The 19,413-nt window shown below is 41.5% G+C and overlaps 1 protein-coding gene and 1 pseudogene across 10 annotated transcripts in view; both read left to right on the forward strand.

Annotated features, from left to right (window-relative positions):
- The window catches only part of LOC137240104 (uncharacterized), a 1,657,600-nt gene that overhangs the window by 961,987 nt on the left and 676,200 nt on the right, over positions 1 to 19,413 (forward strand). For all 10 annotated transcript variants that reach the window (XM_067766027.1, XM_067766030.1, XM_067766026.1 and 7 more), the window contains one exon: positions 13,287 to 13,443. In XM_067766027.1, coding sequence (XP_067622128.1) covers positions 13,287 to 13,443 — 157 coding nt within the window. The remainder of the gene's footprint in view (positions 1 to 13,286; positions 13,444 to 19,413) is intronic.
- Positions 2,992 to 4,074, forward strand: LOC137242297 (prolyl 3-hydroxylase sudestada1-like; annotated as a pseudogene).

Below are 19,413 nucleotides of genomic sequence, written 5' to 3' on the forward strand. Positions count from 1 at the left end.
ACCGTCCTAATGCGGCTTCCCTTTGCCGTTCCTCGGGCGATTTGGCTCGGTAGACCGGGCATAACCGGATCGGGTGTCGCTTGTCGCACAGGTGGCATGGTTTCGGGTACCGCTGGGCCATGCGTTCCGCCCTCCTGCGTAGAGTCGTATACCGTGTCATACTGGACCTGAAAAGGGGTAATTGTCATTGGTCAGGGTTTAGAATTTGAGGGGATTTCATCATGCGTGAGGGGAGTTGGGTGTCGAGAAGATATTCGCAAGAGGTTGGCAACAAGCTACAATTACTTAGGCAGTTAGCTGCACAAGAGCCTTGATTTTGTGTTTTTTTTTTTTGATTTATTTTGAACACAAATTCGATATACAACGTGGTTTTTATGTAAATTATCTTTATGTCCACGCGATTTGTTTAAAATGGCAAGTATTTCTCTATGACGGTGCGCTTCGTGTGCGATCTGACAAATTTGGCTTTAAGTGTAGCCACGCGGTAAGCTTTCGGCCGGCTGTCAGTATTTTGCCAACAGATGGTGCACGGGTATGACTTTGTGGAACGTATTTGGTTGTGTGGGCACCCTACAAAAAATTAGGTCATAAAACTTACCCGCGCCCAAGCAAATGTGATTATGAAAATAACCTATGACTGTCAAATGACTAGTCAAATGACGTGGAATGACGAGAGCGTTTTTGCAGGGTAATTAATAATTTTAAAGCAGCATCGAGGATGCCGAACGTGCCAAAGAAAACAGAGGTCAGTTTTATTTATTCCTTAATCTGAGATAAACATTGATTGAAACTCTCTTATTTTTCATTTGTTTTCTATAGATTGTGAAGCCAGTACCACGAGTTGGACGGAGGAAGGGAGCTGCGGAGCCTGCACGAGGGGCAGGGACACCTGACGGTCGGAGTCGGCGCACGTGCTCAGGCAAGGTTCTGGTGCCGGCTTTCTCCGATTGGGGGATTTTTCTTCGGGATCCGACTCCACTGGATCTATCGCGTTGTCCCGTGGCCTTTGAGTTCTTTCAGGCGATGACTGATTGCACCCAGGTGGTGCGAAAGAAGAATTATTTCTTCGAGTACTATACTCGCCCGGAGATCCGGCACTGGTTGCCTTTGATTATAAAGCCGAGCCCTATTTGTGTAAAACGACGGTTACTTGGCCTGCCGCCGTCCTCGGGGGGGGGGGGGGGGGGGGGGCATCGGTTGAGGCGTTCCGCCCCTATACGCCCCTACATCTGACTATACATTTCCGCTCATAAGTTTATATTTGAATAGTGTAATCAGCAAAAAGCTATTATAAAGTGTGATAAATACATTGTACATTAACCCCACTATAAGAAATCAGGTGTATTTGATCTGGGTGGTAATAGGATATTTTAGAGAAGATCATTTCTTTCAGGTTATAAATTTCCCTTTTTTCGCCTTCAAAGGGGTTAAATCATCATCCCCCCTAGTGGGAGCATTTTAATAACCTTTGTTAAAATCCGTAAAACACGGCCCAAAAAGGAAGAGGGAAAGGGGGAAAACATGTGATTGAGTTTTTCCCGATTTTGCGCCGCCTTAGCATCTGGCAACACCATATGGATTTTGTAGTGTACATTGTGTTATTGTAAGTGGATTGTATTACCCTTCAATGAATTTCCTGTCATTGAGAAGGAAAAAAACGAGGTACGCAGCGATTGAAATTTTATACACCTTATTAACTTTCTTTTTCTTTCTCACTGATAGAACTGCTGCTTGTAATTTTGTTACCAAAAATTAGCTAAAGAAAATGTACAACGTGGTCTTACCTTCATACAGCATCAGCTTGATTTTGTAAACTGCAGCATTTGGATGGGTGATTTACATTGCGCTTCAACGCATTTAAAATCCCAATTGCATGCTTCTAAATATAGATGAAGCATCAATTTCGGAATGTACGCAATTTACCTAAAAGCAATCTCATCGTTACACCATATCCATCGGATGCACACAAAAAATCCTTTACTGTTGCAGCAGCAACAGCAGACGATAGCAGCACAACCAAAACAACAACAACGCTTAGCACAAGGCAATTATGATCAGCCTTTGGGTAAACTCACGACTTCGTACTATGGCACAGCGCACGATACCAAATACGCGAAAACCACAACACTTTCAGATCGTGGTGGCAGTTATGCCAGCAATGGACATATTTCGGGTGGGAATGATAACTTAGCCTCCTCAACGCCATTACATCCTAGCAGAATCGATGGCGACTATTATAGTGGAGGTGTATTGAGCGGAATGGGTGGTGTAACACCGGATAGCCTTTGGCACGCGAAACAACACCAACTTTATCCAGCGCCATATCCCTTGCGACGCGTGGAGAGTCGCGCAGAAATCGACATGGTGGAGCGTGAAACCAGCAGTCAGATGAGGAATGTGGATGTATCCGCTGGTGATTTATTGAGTCGCACACATGAGGAGCTGGTGCGGCTATAAAGGTTATACACACGGAACTGTTGAAGCCAATGCCACTTCCGTTCAGCAGCCAGCGGCAGCACACGAATCTCAGTATTCATGATGAAAATGCTACTCCAAGCGTAATATCGATTACTAACACAGAACAGGAAGTTCTGGCGCAAGAAGAATGGATTACACCGATTACAACTGAGAACGAGCCAGACCCACATCCTTTTCCACAATATAATAAAGCTGTATGTATCCCCGACCAAACGTGGATTTCCAACCAGAGGAATACTGTGCATATTGTTGGCTTTGCAAGCGTGATGTGTCAAATTCATTTACTTCTAAAACGTGACATTTATTGGAAAGGTAACGATATTAATATGAATGTACGTCAATATTTTAATTTCAATTTTGCTAGGCAATCAAGTAGTAAGTTATATGATACGGAAAAAAGTTGAATATCAACTTGAGGAGCTAATGGCGGATTATTTACGGCGTCATGATACGATTTTAATGGATGCTGATATGGATAAGACAACATGTGGAATGCTCAGTGAACGAGTGCAGCAACGCAAAGGTTTTTCTTGGTGGATATTTTATTGGCATTGTGATAGAAATTTTCCACCTCGGAGGAAAATCTTAAATAAATAGCACAGTAGAAGGATATTTTCCAATTAAGTCAACAAAAGGGTGCTAAGTGAAACGGAAAAAAAAGCATATCGTTTATCTAACATCTTTAACATCTTTAATGTCATGCCTGTTTATCATTTCTAAGCTTAAAAAAGTTGGTTCACGATCATTTTATCAAGTGGGTGAGGTCACATCCTTCGGTTATCCTCGTCTCACCATAAACGGTTGGTTTCATGGCGCATCTAATGATGATGTAATTACCGATATAATGCGGCCATTTGGGAAGCTTGAATTTAATTCACCTTGAAATCAGCCTGCAGTTCATTTGGACGAAATCATTAACGTAGTGTACTTAAAAACACAAACAAAAAATAGTATTCGAAAACGTATTGAAGATAATTCAGAAATTTGTGTATATGAATTTTTAAGACGTGAGACGTTCGAAGAGGCGTTAGGGCAACTCTTATCCGATATGTAATTAAAATGACGTCTAGAATGACCAGCGAATGCGCATAATTACGAAGCGCTGGAAGCGCCAGTAAAACTATTTCAACCCTAATTACACTTTTTTCAAGTGAGGAAATGTTTGCGTTATTACGTGATTTTACGGATCTTGACTTGGCTGGTCCAAATGCTAGTGATCCCAAGTATTATATGCAAATACAACGTTGGTCGCATGGGAATTATACCGTATTGGGCGATGGTGCCATTTGTGAAGAGAATACCCTAGATTTAATGTAAATGCATATGAAGGGGCTGGTGTTGTTACATATCTTTCGCCGGAAACGGATGAACCACGTCAAGCGAATGATTGCGATGAAAAAGACGATTCCGTTCTTTTAACAATTACACTCATAGATAATGCTCTAAATATTGTTTACCGCTGTGAAGGCACAACGAAATTTACCAAATATGTTTCTCGAAATACGCCGCTGGATAGAGGACCGGTTTATGTGATTTCCGAAATGAAAAAAACATAGTGACCAGTTTAATTCATACTCTGAAAGGGGGTAGTGAAAAAATTCATCTGCATACTGCTTGAAGCTGGTGTAGAGGAGCTGTGCAAAGTGAAAAGTCGCTCCGAATTCATGTGTCACTGCTGCTTCTTTCTATATCTATTTTAGTGCATCGTTTTAATTAGCGTCTTCAGTTAAATGACCACTTGAGAGTATGTCAATGAAATGAAACATTCCGTATATTTGTTAGTCAATTTGTCTTAGTAAAGTGGCATTGCAGCAATTCTATGGAAATTTATAAACTATCGTACAGTTTATTAATTGCATTGCTAATTGAAGTGGGAATTTGGGCACGAGACGAAACTCATATGTTTGTTCCACACAAGCTATTTTTTTTTTTTTTCAAAATTGTGCCGATATAGAGTATGAAACCAAAAGAGGAATTGTGCTAAGCGAAAATACCACATAAATCAAAATGCATGAGAACGAAACTTAAAAATTCTACTTGATTGACAACGGAACAATTGAAATTTTTGAGGACACAGCAAACAATATTCCAGCTGTTCCTGTAATCACCTCTGTAGGTAAAACAGAATTAATTTGTCAGAATAGCGTTGGTGTTTTGTCCACTGCTTCAGATCCCAAGTTCAAAACACCGGCGTAGTACTCTGAAGTTGTGTTAATAATTAAATATATAATAACAGTTACCTTAAATTTTACATGTTTTTCAGGTCTTAAGCGTGAAACGCTTCACAGCCTCAGCAACAACGACAATTGCAGGCAGGATCACAGACAAATTGCCACGACAAGTTTACCAAAGCCAGGTAAGTAACTACAACAATGGTAGTTTAAGACACTTATAGAGGAGGGAGAAAATAAATGTATATTTAACGTTGCGACCTCAATTTATATACCCTTGTTCGATCCCTTGACTATATCTTTTGGAGGCATTGGGTATGAATAGTAACGGCGCTGCACTATAGCTGCAAAGTACCCTTCAATATTCCTAACAAAAAGATATTTGCGCTATACCATGTCCCAAAAAGAAAATTGTTTCTCCCAAAGAAGTTTGGCGGTACATAAACGAAATGTTGTTTCACTTGATGAGTGGGTTTCCAAATTATTTTGTTACGTTGTGGGAGTATAAAGAAATAAATTTGGCTACGTTAATTTTTGCTATTTTTTTATTATTACTGACGATGGTTTTATGTGTCGTTTGAAGATAAAGCAAACCTTAGGGACTCTTAGCCCTGGGGGAGATGGTGTGTAACCCCTTACCCTCAATATGATAAGTTTTGGATAGCGGTGTATTAAGCCTGTATACGCACTGAACACCATTTAACCAAGAGTTGACCTTTGATACACTGATTTCAAAGGCATAAATATTACAAGCAGAAAGGATTCAACTCTCCGAGTATAATTGTGGCGCAACTGGTAGTACATTACGCTTCGACGCCGTAAGGATACATTTAGAGTGGCATATTTAGAAAGACACAGAAAACATGTGTAGATTGGAAAGAGTTTCCATCATGTCTTCTCAAGGTAGTGTCATATATAGGAGGTTAGTAATAAAATGTTCAATAAAAAGTAACATATAACGCGAAATGTGGTGACCAATTAAAGTTTCGGTATGTCTTATATAATTATTAAAGATTTTGTAAGACAAATTTACAATGAGGGGAGGGGGGGGGGGGATGGTTGTTTTATCGTAGGTTATATATTTCGGGACTGGGTCGTGGGTTCGGTTACGGCTCTCTAGATCCCTGATCCTCTTCGCTGGATGGGAGTAGCACTAGTTTAGTGAGGGGTCTTGTGACCTTCCCCTTTGCCGTCATGAGATCCACTACTCGTACTCGTCCATCCGATCCCGGATGGAGGTTGATAACCCTCCCGAGCCTCCACTCATTGGGTTGCAGGTTGTCTTCTTTTATGACAACTAGATCGTTTAGCTTCATGTTTGCTTTAGGTTGGCGCCATTTATTCCTTTTTTGAAGTTCGACGAGGTATTTCGTCTTCCATCGTCGACAAAATGTGTGGTGTAGGGCCTTTAGTCGGTGCCATCGATTAATAATTGATTCGGGGTTTTCGTTCGCGTCTGGCTCCGGGGGTGCTAATAGGTGTCCCCCTATTAAAAAGTGCCCCGGGGTTAGTGGTTCTAGGTCGGACGGTTGATTGGAAGAGGGCGTTAGGGGGCGGGAGTTGAGGCAGGATTCTATCCTGCAAAGCAGGGTAGAAAATTCCTCAAAAGTGTATTTAAGGTTGGATGCTACCCTTTTGAAGTGATATTTAAAACTTTTCAGTCCCGCTTCCCACAAACCCCCCATATGAGGAGCAGACGCTGGAATAAAATGCCAGTTCAGGTTTTGGTATGTATAGGTTGTTACTACCTCGGCGCGTGAGTCAGCCATGAAGGTTTTGAACTCCGCCCTGAGGGCTCTGGATGCCCCGACAAAATTGGTTCCGTTGTCGGAATACACATTCTTCGGGCAGCCTCGTCGCGCGACGAATCTGGCAAAAGCCGCCAAGAATGACCGGGTGCTCAGATCGGTAGTCGCTTCCAAGTGGATGGCCTTAGTGGAGAAACACACAAAGAGGCAGACATATCCCTTGGACACGCGACAGCCTCACCCTTGATAATTCTTTATCTCAAAGGGGCCGGCAAAATCTACCCCGGTGTTAGTGAATGCCCGGGTATAGGTGGTTCGTTCGGTCGGTAGAATGCCCATCAATTGTGTTTGCGCCTGTTTCCTATGCACTGCGCATACCTTGCACTTGTGAATTTCTGATCGTATCATATTTTTCACGCGAGGTATCCAGTACTGTGTGCGGATCAGGCGCAGCATAAGCTGATTTCCCCCATGTAACGAGATTTTATGGACAAATCGTGTGATGAGACGAGACAGTCCACTGTGATAAGGCAGAATTATGGGGTGGCGTTCGTTATACGAGAGGTCCTTGGACGCCTCGAGCCGCCCCCCGACTCTGATTGTCTCGTCCTCATCGAGAAATGGGTGCAAGGGTTGTAAATCGCTCTTTGGCTTGATTGACCCTTTTTCTTTGAGTGTTCTGTACTCCTCCGCATAATGGCTTCGTTGAGCATTGCCGATCAGTCGACACATCGTTGCTTTAATCTCCATGGGTGAAATCGTCAGTGATGTTTCATTGAAGGAGGTTTTCAGATGAGTCCTTTTGTAGAACCGTAGAACATAGGACACAACTCTTAAAGCCCGGGAAAGGTCGGAAAACCTGTCTACAATATCTTCGTCTTTTCGGTTAAGCGAGGTTGTGTGGACTTGTAACCTTTTTTCTTCCATGGTTGTGCTGTAGCTTATTTCCTGGTTTGGCCATTCTTTGCCATCTTGCTGCAGCCAAGATGGGCCTTCCCACCACAAGGAATTGTTCACTAGTTCTTGCGCTAAAAGCCTCTACTGGCTAAGTCTGCAGGGTTGGACGATGAGTCCACATGACGCCAGTCCGTGTTCCCAACTTGGTCTATTATCTTCGTCACACGGTGGGCCACGAAGGTTGACCATGAACACGGTGGTTTCCGTAACCAGGCTAGGAAAATCGTTGAGTCAGTCCATAATAAGGTTTTATGTTTGCCTAAATTAAGGTTCTTGTTGATAGACTCTAGGGTTTCTGAAAGGAGAACTGCTCCACAAAGTTCTAGTCTTGGTAAGGAGATAGTTTTTACTGGCGCGACTCTGATTTGGCTAACAACAGGCTTACAAATATTTGCTCATTAATATTGACGCGCAGGTAGACGGTGGCTGCGTATGCTTTTTCTGACGCGTCACAGAATCCGTGGATCTCCACTATGGCTGTTGGTGAAAAGTGTACCCAGCGTGGGATCTTAATTTTTTCTATGTGCTGGTAACTTTCAATGAAACTTTGCCACCGATCCAGCGATACTGGCGACACGGTTTCATCCCAGCCTGTTCCCTCTAGCCAGATGCCTTGCATCAACATTTTGGCGGTAACCACGAATGGTGCCAGCCACCCTAAGGGGTCAAATAATTTTGCTATCGCCGACAAAATTTTCCGTTTTGTAAAACTAGACTGTTCCTCTATGGGTTTCGTTTTGAAGTAAAAGGTATCTGCGTGGGCGTTCCACCTGGTGCCAAGTGCTTTAACCATACTGGTATCCTCGAAGTCTAGGAAATCTTCGTTTAGGAGGTGAGCCTTTGGTAGGCCTTTAAGTAGTTTGTTTGAGTTTGCGGTCCATTTCCTCAGCGAAAATCCTGCTGTCCCCAGGGCTGTAGTTATTTCATCGCTTGCTTTAATGGTGTCGGTAATAGTGTGACCTCCATGACATGTGGCATTGCATTTCGTAGTATATCTGATGCTATAGGGTAGCTGTGTTCCACGTCGTCCGCTAACTGGAGCAGTGTTCGTATTGCAAGGTACGGAGCACAGTTGACTCCGAAGGTGACCGTTTTCAACTCATATAGTTGTATGGGCTGCGTACTTTCTGTTCGGAATACAATCCGTTGATACTTAGTGTGATCATCGTGTACCAGAATCGGTTTGTAAATTTTTTCTATGTCGCTATTGAAGACATATTTGAAGAAACGCCACCTTAATATGAGAATGGTTAAATCATTCTGTAGAACTGGCCCCGGATGGAGGATGTCGTTGAGGCTGACTCCGTTTGCAGTTGATGATGACGCATTGAACACCACTCTCACTTTGGTTGTTGTGCTTTCTTCCTTTTTGACGGCATGATGTGGTAAAAAATAGGTATCACAGTCTTCAGCGGGGATGTGTGTTGGTACCCGGGACATATGTCCCAAGGTTTCATACTCTGCTAAGACCCTGTTGTATTCTGACTGTAATGGTGGGTCTTTAGCTAAACGCATTTCCATTCGGAAAAATTGTGAACACGCAATTTTTAATGAGGGACCTAGTTGTTTATGTTTTGGAAATTCCTGTATAAAAGGCAAGGATACAATATATTTACCCTCATCATTTCGAATCGTTGTGTTCTTATACAATTCTTCACAATACTTGTCATCATGGTTGTACGTTTTGTCCTTGGGGACTTCCTCTGTTTCCCAAAATGATCGTAGCTCTCTGTCTAATTGCACTTCACTGACAAAGGACACATATTTCTCGCTGGGTGAGATTGTTTCGGTTTGGCCGGTCAATATCCAGCCGAATACCGTCTCTTGGGCCAGCAGTGTTCCTAACACGTCTTTCTTTATTCCCCCTAACATCACCTGTGCATAAATGTCGCCTCCTAATATCAGGTCGACTTGCTCATTGACAAAAAAACGTTTGTCAGCTAATACTAGGTTCGGGAAGGCCTGCATGGCCATGGCATCCACCTTGCATGTTGGTAGATTGCCAGTTAGTTGCGGCAGCACAAGCGCGGTGGTGGCAATATTTATTGTCGGATCAATTGGAGACCGCAGCTGTATATGACACGCCTCCTTTACTTGTGCTGACACTTGATTGGTGATGCCTGACACATGCCTGACGCAGACATCCGCTGAGATGGCAAGTTTATGCGACGCTTAAGTCTTTCAGTTATGAAAGTACATTCTGACCCCGAATCTATAAGTGCCCGCGCGGAGAAGTTGGTGTTGTTGTGGAATATATTGATGCGGGCCGTACCTAGTAAAACCCCTTTACTTGTGTTTGTAAAGCAGGCCTTGAAGTGGTTATTTCCATTGCTTTGGTTATTTCCAGTGCTTTGGTTATTGGAATAGGTGCGCCTCTGTTGCGATTGGGCAGATGGGCCAGGGTTGGTATTATTGTTGTTTGCGTTTTGGTTGGTGTCCGTTGCCTGAATATGTAGGAGCGTATTGTGTCTTTGCTTGCAGGTGGCGCAATTGTAGGAGCTTGAACACTTAGACACAGTATGTCCTGAGGATAGGCAGTTAATACACCCTTTCTTGTTTTTAATGAAGGTGATTCTATCGGAAACCGACAATGTGCGGAACCGTTGGCAATGTTGTAGTTTGTGCTCAGTGGATTTGCACATCTTGCACGCACCTTTGGTTACACTCGTCTTAAAAGCACCTAGCTTTCTGTGAGAGTTTTCAGTGGATTGTCTACCATTATGGGGTTTCGGGTTCTTGGTTTCCAGGCTATCCTCAGTTATGCCAGAGACTGTCTCAAGTGTCTGGAAACGGTTCTGTAAAAATTTATCCATGTCTTCCCACTTGGATATTTCTGTTTTATTTTGAACCGTTTGCTCCCATAAGGCTAGTGTGCTTTTTGGTAATTTCGTTGAGCACAAATAAGTTATAATCGCATCCCAATTGGACACGTCGATTTGATGTGTCTTTAAGGATGCGATACAGTTGTTGATGTCTCGCTGCAGCTTTATAATTGAAGTGCCGCATTCTTTTTCAACCGCCTCTAAGCTGAACAACGTTTTCAGCTGAGTGTTCACTAGTATGCGTTTGTTTTCGTATCTGTCTACCAGATTTTGCCACGCTATACCGAAACCTTCGTTTGTGAGTGGGCACTTTTGCACTATCTCTTTAGCCTCACCCTGGGTCCTTTGTATCAAGTGGTACAATCTCTCTACCGGGGTGAGTCGCTTATTTAAAATATATATGGCCGTAAAGAGGTCTCTGAATGTAGGCCAGGATAAGTAATCTCCCTTGAACACATCAGTGTCACACGGAGGTAGACGCATATTTGTATCCCTTTCGTGCTGTTCTTCGGGCTTAGGGTCGGGTTTGTTGAATGTGGCCTGTCGCGTTGATATGTTTGACATGCAACGCAAGTAGACTGCATAAGCACTTTTGTGTTTTATCTTAACAGCTGATATATTTTTTTCCTCAAGAGTGTCCCCAGCTAATATCTCATCATGGGCTGTTTTTGCCTTTTTCCACTTTGCCTTTAACTCTTCTTGCTGGATAGCCAGAGTATACTTGGTATGCTCGGAGTCGGGTGTGGAGTTGAAGTCAGCTTCAAACTCTATGACTTCATCAGCCACCCTGATGTAACTTTCCATCGCTTTCGACATGGTATCAGTACTGAGATTAAGGGCAAAATGGATCTAACTTGTTAATAGGGTAGTTCACGAAGGCACGTTCAGCTTAAGATAGGACGATGTAGCTAGTGGGTATATGCCCAATATAATGGATTGCCGCTAAGGGGGTAAACACGCAGATTTTTCTCTGTGTATATTGCCTTTAATAATTTTTTTTCTCAGCTGATTGTGCTTTTATGCGAACACTCTTGTCACCCAACTCACCGCAGTGTTAGTGTTGTGTATACAAGAAAATATGGTTAAGTGACTTTGATTTAATGGTAGTAACGCTGGTTTACGTCAGAACCTAAAGAATTGGTTCAATTTATTACACTTAAGTGTTTAGTGTTTCTAAAATATTGGCAGTGACTTGTGATAAAGTGCGTTAAAGTGTTGTTGCAAAGAAATTGCCACACTACAGTGAAAAAGTGGGGTTATGTTGAATTTGTGCAGCTGGCTGCAATATTACTCGAAAATATGCGCTACAGCAAACAAAATACTAAATCAAAAGACTTTATGTAAATCTGCGTGACTTAAGTGCCACACATACGTAAAATTATCTGGTTTTTATTTAATAAAATCGCGATATTGGTACGCCGGGAAGTTAGTATAAGTAAATTCCCTACTTGTGCAAAAAACAAACAAAAAAAATTGAACTCAAACCACGTACCTTTGTGACTTTGTTTGACCGCTCGTTTTTGTTTGCTGGTGTAATGCTTGTCGCTTTGAAACGCTCAGGTGGTGCTAACTGCTAACTTTTGAAACGCTTTTGTGTGGTGCTGCTAACGGCTAGCTTTTGAAACGCTTTTGGTTATATTGATGGTTACTTTTGAAACGCTTTTGTGTGGTGCTGCTAACGGCTAGCTTTTGAAACGCTTTTGGTTATATTGATGGTTACTTTTGAAACGCTCAGGTGGTGCCAACTGCTAACTTTTGAAACGCTTTTGTGTGGTGCAGCTAACTGCTAGCTTTTGAAACGCTTTTGGTTATATTGATGGTTACTTTTGAAACGCTCAGGTGGTGCCAACTGCTAAATTTTGAAACGCTTTTGTGTGGTGCAGCTAACTGCTAGCTTTTGAAACGCTTTTGTGTGGTTATATTGATGGTTGCTTTTGAAACGCTCAGGTGTGCTGTGTTTATCCAGTCGGTCGCTGGTAATTCAATCGTGTCTGTAATTATTCCGGCGTCGTAGGACCATGTAAAAACCTTTTGGGGCTTCGATAGCTCTAGTGAGTTCCCAAGGGGGTTTTGCGCTCGTTGTAAAAGGGAAAAAAGGGAAAAGAACACACAGCGGATTAAACTAGAGAATTTAACAATTTAATTATTTGCACTTTCAAAGCTAACTCACAATATATACAAAAGCTAATCCAGTTTAATTAATTATATATATATATATATGTTAAAGTATGCAAACAGAAGAAAATCTTACCTAGAACAGGGCTGATGGCTGCAGTGATCGCGGAGCTTTCCAAAAAAGAAGTGAAAGAGTTTCTTGTAAAACGCGTTCACCCTTCAATTCCGTCGAAAAGCGGTTTTGAGGGGTAATTGAACGAAAGTAATTTAAATTGGAAAGTTAAATTGGAAAGTCGCGCACCCACAGGTACGCATACGCCTGCACGGACATATATATAGCCATTGGTGTTAGTGCGCGAAAGTAGATAGAAGCAAACACAGATAGTTTACATTAGGCTGGGTCACTGTTGGCAGTGCTCATTCTTGGGTTTAGCTTGATGGCCTAAACACCTTTAATTTAACTAGTGAAAAAACTCCTATGAAATGACAGAGAAATCTCCCTCTCCCTTACATTCCCTACTTTTCTCCCATAACGCGTTTCCGCTTTTTCGAACATTGTTCAGAATACGAGGAAAGGGAGAAGTGAAAAAACTCACAAGGAATTTTTATTTAGAATACGAGGAATGGGAGAAGGGAAAAAACTCGCACGGAATTTTCGTTTAGAATTGGGCTGTATATATATATATATAGCTCAGCATACAGCCCGAGTACGGGATTTAGATTTCAGTCGCCTTTAATGGCCAGGCATGCCGGTTAGGAGTGCCTAAATTTCTTCTCTAAGGGCCGTTAAAAAATTTCAAATCCATTGACACATATCGGAGTTACAGGTTCATGAAAACAAAATATAAAAACCAAGCGAGATTTTTGGAAGAGTTGGAAACATTTCTTTATCTCATTTTTGTTCTACTCGGCAAGGCCCACAAGAAAATACCAGCACTACCCGAATTTTTACACTTTTGTATTTACCTATATTAATATAGTATTATAACTTCCAGACACGTGAGGGTACTATTTATCAGGAGGGACGTGAAATCGTGACAGTTGGTGAGTGGACGGATAGAATTTACCAGCACACACCGCAAGAACACATCATTACGAACGTTGTCTCCGGAAGAAAGATGCGATTACAAAAATACAATTTTCCCGACACAGGTGAGATAAAATGTGTTTATTTAAGAGTTTTCGTTGTCACTTCAATTTCAGGGGAGTTAATGCATTGAGAGAAGAGGATGGCGAGTTTTTCACAATAAAAATAAATAAGTACATGGCGAGATAACCTCCGTAGAAATTTTAGGTCGAGCGTGGCTTCCAATTTGCGTCGTGCTCCTTCTAATTTTTTCTACAAATTGGAGGGACGGGACCTACATGCTTTACACCGACTACGAGCGGCGTGTGCAAGGCAGATGCGTTTTCACTGAAAAGCCTTTCATGGCAGAAATCAACCCTGAGTGTTTGCCGAATTACTGCTGAGGGGTGACCCCACTTAGAAAACTTGTTTTCTAATTGAAAAAAACTTTTTTTTGAGTTTTTGATGTTGCTTTGTCCGGGGCTCGAACTCCGGATCTTCGGTGTGGTAGGCGGAGCGCGGAACCACCACAATACGGCGGCGGTTTTTCACAATGGTAATTCAAAAAATGGAGGTATATATTTTTTTTGTAATGAATTTTTTTATTACTATTAACTTTCATTCATTTTTGGGATGTACATATGTATTTCACACGGCGGCCACCGTGGTTTCCTGGTAGCGCGCTCCGCCTATCTCACCGAAGATCCTAAGTTCAATTCCCGGGCAAAGCATAATCAAACATTTAGAAACAAGTTTTTTCAATTAGAATAAAGTTTTTCTAAGCTGGGTCGTCCCTCGGCAGTGATTTGGCAAACGGTCCGTGTGTATTTCTGAAATGAAAAGCCTCTCTGTGAGTACTCATCTGCTTTTCCGATGACGTTCGGAGTCGGCGTACAACATGTAATTAAAAAGGAGCGCGGCCTGAATTCTCTTCGGAGGCATATCGCGTCTTGTACTTATTTTTTTAAATTTTATTTCACATTGAGAAATTATCCATTTTAATGATATAAGTATCATTTGCATATTTGAGTTTCCATTGTATCGGTCGCGTCACTTTTGCGTACAACTTTTGTAATTTTAAGGAAAGATGTCAAAGTAATATTTGAATTACAAACTTATTTATTGTCGGTTTAAAGGCTAACTGGGGTACTTCATCAGTAGCGTTTAATCACCATAAGATGCGGGCGTCAGTCTTTGCATCTCCCTATGTTAAATTGTATCATAATGCCTCATCCCCGCTGAGCGTGTCGTGCGCTGGGCTTGGACGCGCCACGTAAAATCACACTCCAATGAAGATTATATCAATGTTTGAATAATCATACCAGGCATGCTTAACCAACGAACCGATATCATTTCGTTACGATAATTAACGTTAATAAACGAAACAAAGTCATTTCGTTTCGTTTATTGACGTTAAGAACGTCAATTTAACGTTAATTTGACGTTCTTAACGTTAATAAACGAAACGATATGACTTTGTTTCGTTTATTAACGTTGATTATCGTAACGAAATGATATCGGTTCGTTGGTTAAGCATGCCTGAATCATACACAAAAAATATTGCAAGAAGTATAGTCAGACAATTACAAATTAAAAAGGGTAAGGACGGAAATGTCCTCGGCTGTGCCGAAGACTTCGTATGTTTCATGAATGGAGCTGAGCACTAATCTTATCCCATTCGTAATGTCCGAATAATCGGAAGAACAGATATAAATGTAAAATTAAAATAAATGGTAATCCTCAGACAAAGTTTATCTTTTATTGTTGTCTGTATGAGATAGCTCTGACCATATACGACACCAGAGATTTCCTGGCACTTCTTTTCGCATCGGCATTTATTTGAAACTTCAAGTCAGCTGGCAGTCGAAAGTCATGGCCAAAAATTATCTTTGCAAGAGTTTGGCCCGTTGTCTCATGCTCTGCTATCCCACTCTTTATGGAACTTGTCCACTACTTTTCTTAAATGCTCCTCCAAGGTAACTCCATTGGTACACCATACCTTGCAAACCAACTATTTTTAAACACTTCTGCTACTACTTCCTCTTCCTGATTTGGAATTGGCTATACCTCAAGCCATTTGCCAAAAGAATCCATAACCATCAGTACGTATTTGTTTCCACGGTTGCTAGTAGGAAATGGACCTGCGATATCCGTGGCGATCCTCTCAAATAGTGCACCTGAAATATATTGCTTCATATGGCCATGACTTCGAGTTTTGGGACCTTTTGCTCTGCTGCAAACCTCGCAGTTGGCAATCCACTCAGTGGCCGACTGACGGCAACCAACCCAATAGAATCTCTGCATAATTTTCGCGAGTATCTTCGTGATTCCAATTTGACCTCCACCTGGGCCGTTATGTAGCTCACTGAGAACGCCAGGAATCCTTCTCCTGGGAACAACTATCAGTTTCCTCTTTCATTGACCATCCTCACTCTCCCATATTCAATGCAGGCTACCAGATATCAATTGCAGACTGTTCCACTGTGCTCAATATGACTTCGCAATAGGACTCTCTGCTGACACCCCCCTCTATTTGGTCTTCCGTTTCGTTCGAGCCATTGCATAACATGTGACAGATCTGCGTATTTGAGCTGATACCTCCTTAGTGGTTCCATGTCCCATTGATCCGTACTCGTTATAGTCATAAGCCGTACATCAATGATGTCTTCCTTAGCCTCAGCTTTCGAACAGTGTTTGCATTCCAAACTACGTGGTCTTCGTGACATTGCATCGGCATTCCCATGGGTACTACCTTTTCGATGCTTAATGGAAAAGTCATAGATTTGTAGTCTCTCGATCCACCGTGGCAACTGACCTTCTGGATTACAGAACTGCAGGAGCAATTTCAACGCTGCGTGATCGGTCCTGACGCGGAATCGCTGCCCGTAGATGTGCTTGTGAAAATGTTTAATGCAATCTACCAATGCCAACATCTCTCTCCGTGTAACACAATAGTTTCTCTCTGGTTTTCCACTTCATCGGCTGTAATAGGCAACTACTTTTTCTTGTTCATCGACCAGTTGTGACCAAACGCCTCCTATAGCATATCCACTCCCATCTGTATCTAGAATAAACGTTGCTCCAGGAATCTGATATGCCAACATTGGGGCAGTGCACAAACGCTCTTTCAATGTTTGGAAAACCACTTCTCGCTCCTTCTTCCATTCAAAGGCTTTATTTTTCTTTGTGTAAGTTCATGTAAGCTATGGGATACGCTGGCAAAATTTGGTACATATCTGCGGTAACATGTGCACAGCCCAAGGGAACTTCTTAGTTCATGCAGGTTCTGTGGTCTTGTCCAATCCTTTACAGCTCCTATCTTTTCATTCGCAGTGCAGCTACCCTCCGTCGTTAGATTGTGACCCAAATAACTTTCTTCCTTTTTAAACAGTGTACACTTTTTGGACTTAGTTTCAGACCAGCAAAAACATTCTTTGGAAAACTTCCAAGTTCTTAAGATGTCTTTCAAAAGTCCTTCCCAATACGATGATGTCTTCTAGGTACACCAAGCATATCTTCTAATGTAGTCCTTTGTGCAACTGATCCTTAAGTCTTTCAAAAGTAGCTGGTGGATTACATAGTCCAAAGGGCTTTACTGTAAACTGCCAAAGACCATCTCCGACACCGAAGTCTGTTTCCTCTTTGTCTTCCACCGTCACCTCTTGCCAGTAGCCAATTTTTAAGTTCAGTGTGGAAAACCATTTCGTAACAGATAGCGAGTCCAGAGCGTCGTCAATTCTTGGAAATGGGTAGCTATCCTCATTTTTCCATCTTTCTTTTTCACAACTACTACCGGTGAACTCCGTGGACTAGCTGATGGTTCGATTACGCCGCTGTCGCCCAATTCTTGTACGATTTCACTCACAAGTTCCCGCTTGGCCAGTGGAACACTAAGAAGAACTTGACGGATCGGCCTCGTATCTCAACGTATCGCACGTTGGTGCGGCCTGGTTTGGAACCATCCTGGTCAACTATATTTGCGTACTTTAGGAGCAGCTGTTTTGCCTTAATCCGATAGTCTTCCTCCAGCCCCTCCGTCCATGCCGTGATGTAATTTGAAAGATCAGTCTTGCTATTTGCAACGTTTCCCTGGAGCTGTTCAAAATTAATTATTATTTCAACGAAAGTATTAGCCAAACTCATTAAGCTAAGCAGGGAGGGCCTAAGAACTCTCACTGGGTACCATACGGGACACTGTGGTCTACGATGTCACCTAGGTCACCTATATCCCGCCCCCACCCCCTAGTTCCATGAGGAACTTCAGGTCGCCAAAGCCTCGCCTGATAAACATGTGTATTATACATTCATATTCCCCTCGCGTAGGTGAGGTTGACAATTGGGTTGCGGAAGCTTTGAAGCTATAAAGTTTTGTATTGCGCTTATCAACCCCTTAAATCCCGAGTGCTTCCGTAACTGCTCAAACTGACAATAGTAGTCATACAATAACAATATTGTTTATGCTACGAATAATACCCATAGTAAATGCAACGAGAGTCTCTCAGTAATAACTGATGCTGCCATTAGTAATATTGACAATAATGGCAACGCTTTTATATCTGCTTATGATACTGCTGAGATCACCCCAATGGAAGCCTCTATGTCAGAAGGCAACTCTGAGTGGATCACTGTGGACAAATGCAAAGACAAAAATAAGAATAATAACACTTAGTCAAATAATTTTGGGCGATTTTAATCTGGATCTATTAAGTGCAAGCCCTGTACTTAATAACTATAACATGGTATTGTCAGATCATGGGTTATATTCACTTATAAACGAAGCTACTAGACCAGTGGCAGGTACGTGTCTTGATCACGTACTGTGCCGCTTCTTTGGTTCTTCTTGGTCTGCCTGTTCCGCTATTAACTCGGACCTGGGTATCACGGATCACTGTATGAGTGGTATTCTCTTTAAAAACACAATGGTTGAGAAAGGCGTTAGAAAAAGAAATAGGCATGTTGTGGAAAAAATTAATTTTGATCAACTAAATATTGAACTTCGCTTAAATATTTGGAGCAATGTATACGCCGAAGAAAATGTATCAAGGGCATACGGCTTGTTTTTAGATAATTTAATGCAATGCATTAACTCCTCAACGTACTGCGTTAACAAAAAACATCAGAAATCAGACTCAACCCGTGGATAAATAAATGCCTTTTGAATAGAATTAGGTTCAAAAATAAATTAAAAAAAAAGTGCAACAAACATCCATGTGACACCAATTTGAATACTCGTTTTAAGCAAATATGCAAACGAATCAATGGAGAAATTCGTAAATGTCGGGACGATTATTATAATAACTTAGTCAATAAATCCAAAGGTAATCCAAAAGAAGAGTGGAAAGTAATAAATAGGATTATTGACAAAAACACAAAAAGGCAAGATTCTCATTTTGTTTTACAAAAAGAAGGCGTTGATATTTCTGTTCCCATAGAAATAGCTAATGATTTTTATGAATACTTTACTTCAATTGTGAAGTCAAACTTTCCGCCAAATGTGACACCCCCTTGCGATTGTTGCTCTGATTTTGGAGTAGCTAAAGATTCTTTCAGAAGCAACAGCTTCTTTTTTGAGCCAATCTCAGGATCGGAAATTTTAACTGCAATCAAATCTTTGAAAAATAGTCATTCTTCCGGTCATGATGGAATCCCTAACGTTATGTTAAAGAAAATCTCATACAATATTGTTGATGTTTTAAAACATATCTTTAACTTGAGTGTTACAACTGGGATTTTCCCAGAACAATTAAAATTAGGAATTGTAATACCGATTCTCAGAAAAGGTAATAAAAAAGATATAGCTAACTATAGGCCGATTTCACTTTTGTCATCAATTACTAAAATTTTTGAAAAAATTGTAAAAGTAAGGATGTTATCCTACTTTGAAAAAATAAATTTTCTTAGTCCTTTGCAATTTGGTTTCAGGGATGGTCTTTCTACGGAAGATGCTCTTTTGGACTTCTGTTCAACTATATACAAGGGTATTGATTCAAAAAAAGGTTGTGCTGGGCTCTTTGTGGACATTACAAAAGCATTCGATATGGTTGATCATAGCCGTC

The sequence above is a fragment of the Eurosta solidaginis genome, chromosome 2 (assembly GCF_040869045.1).
Source record: "Eurosta solidaginis isolate ZX-2024a chromosome 2, ASM4086904v1, whole genome shotgun sequence".
Classification (NCBI taxonomy): Eukaryota; Metazoa; Arthropoda; class Insecta; order Diptera; family Tephritidae; genus Eurosta; species Eurosta solidaginis.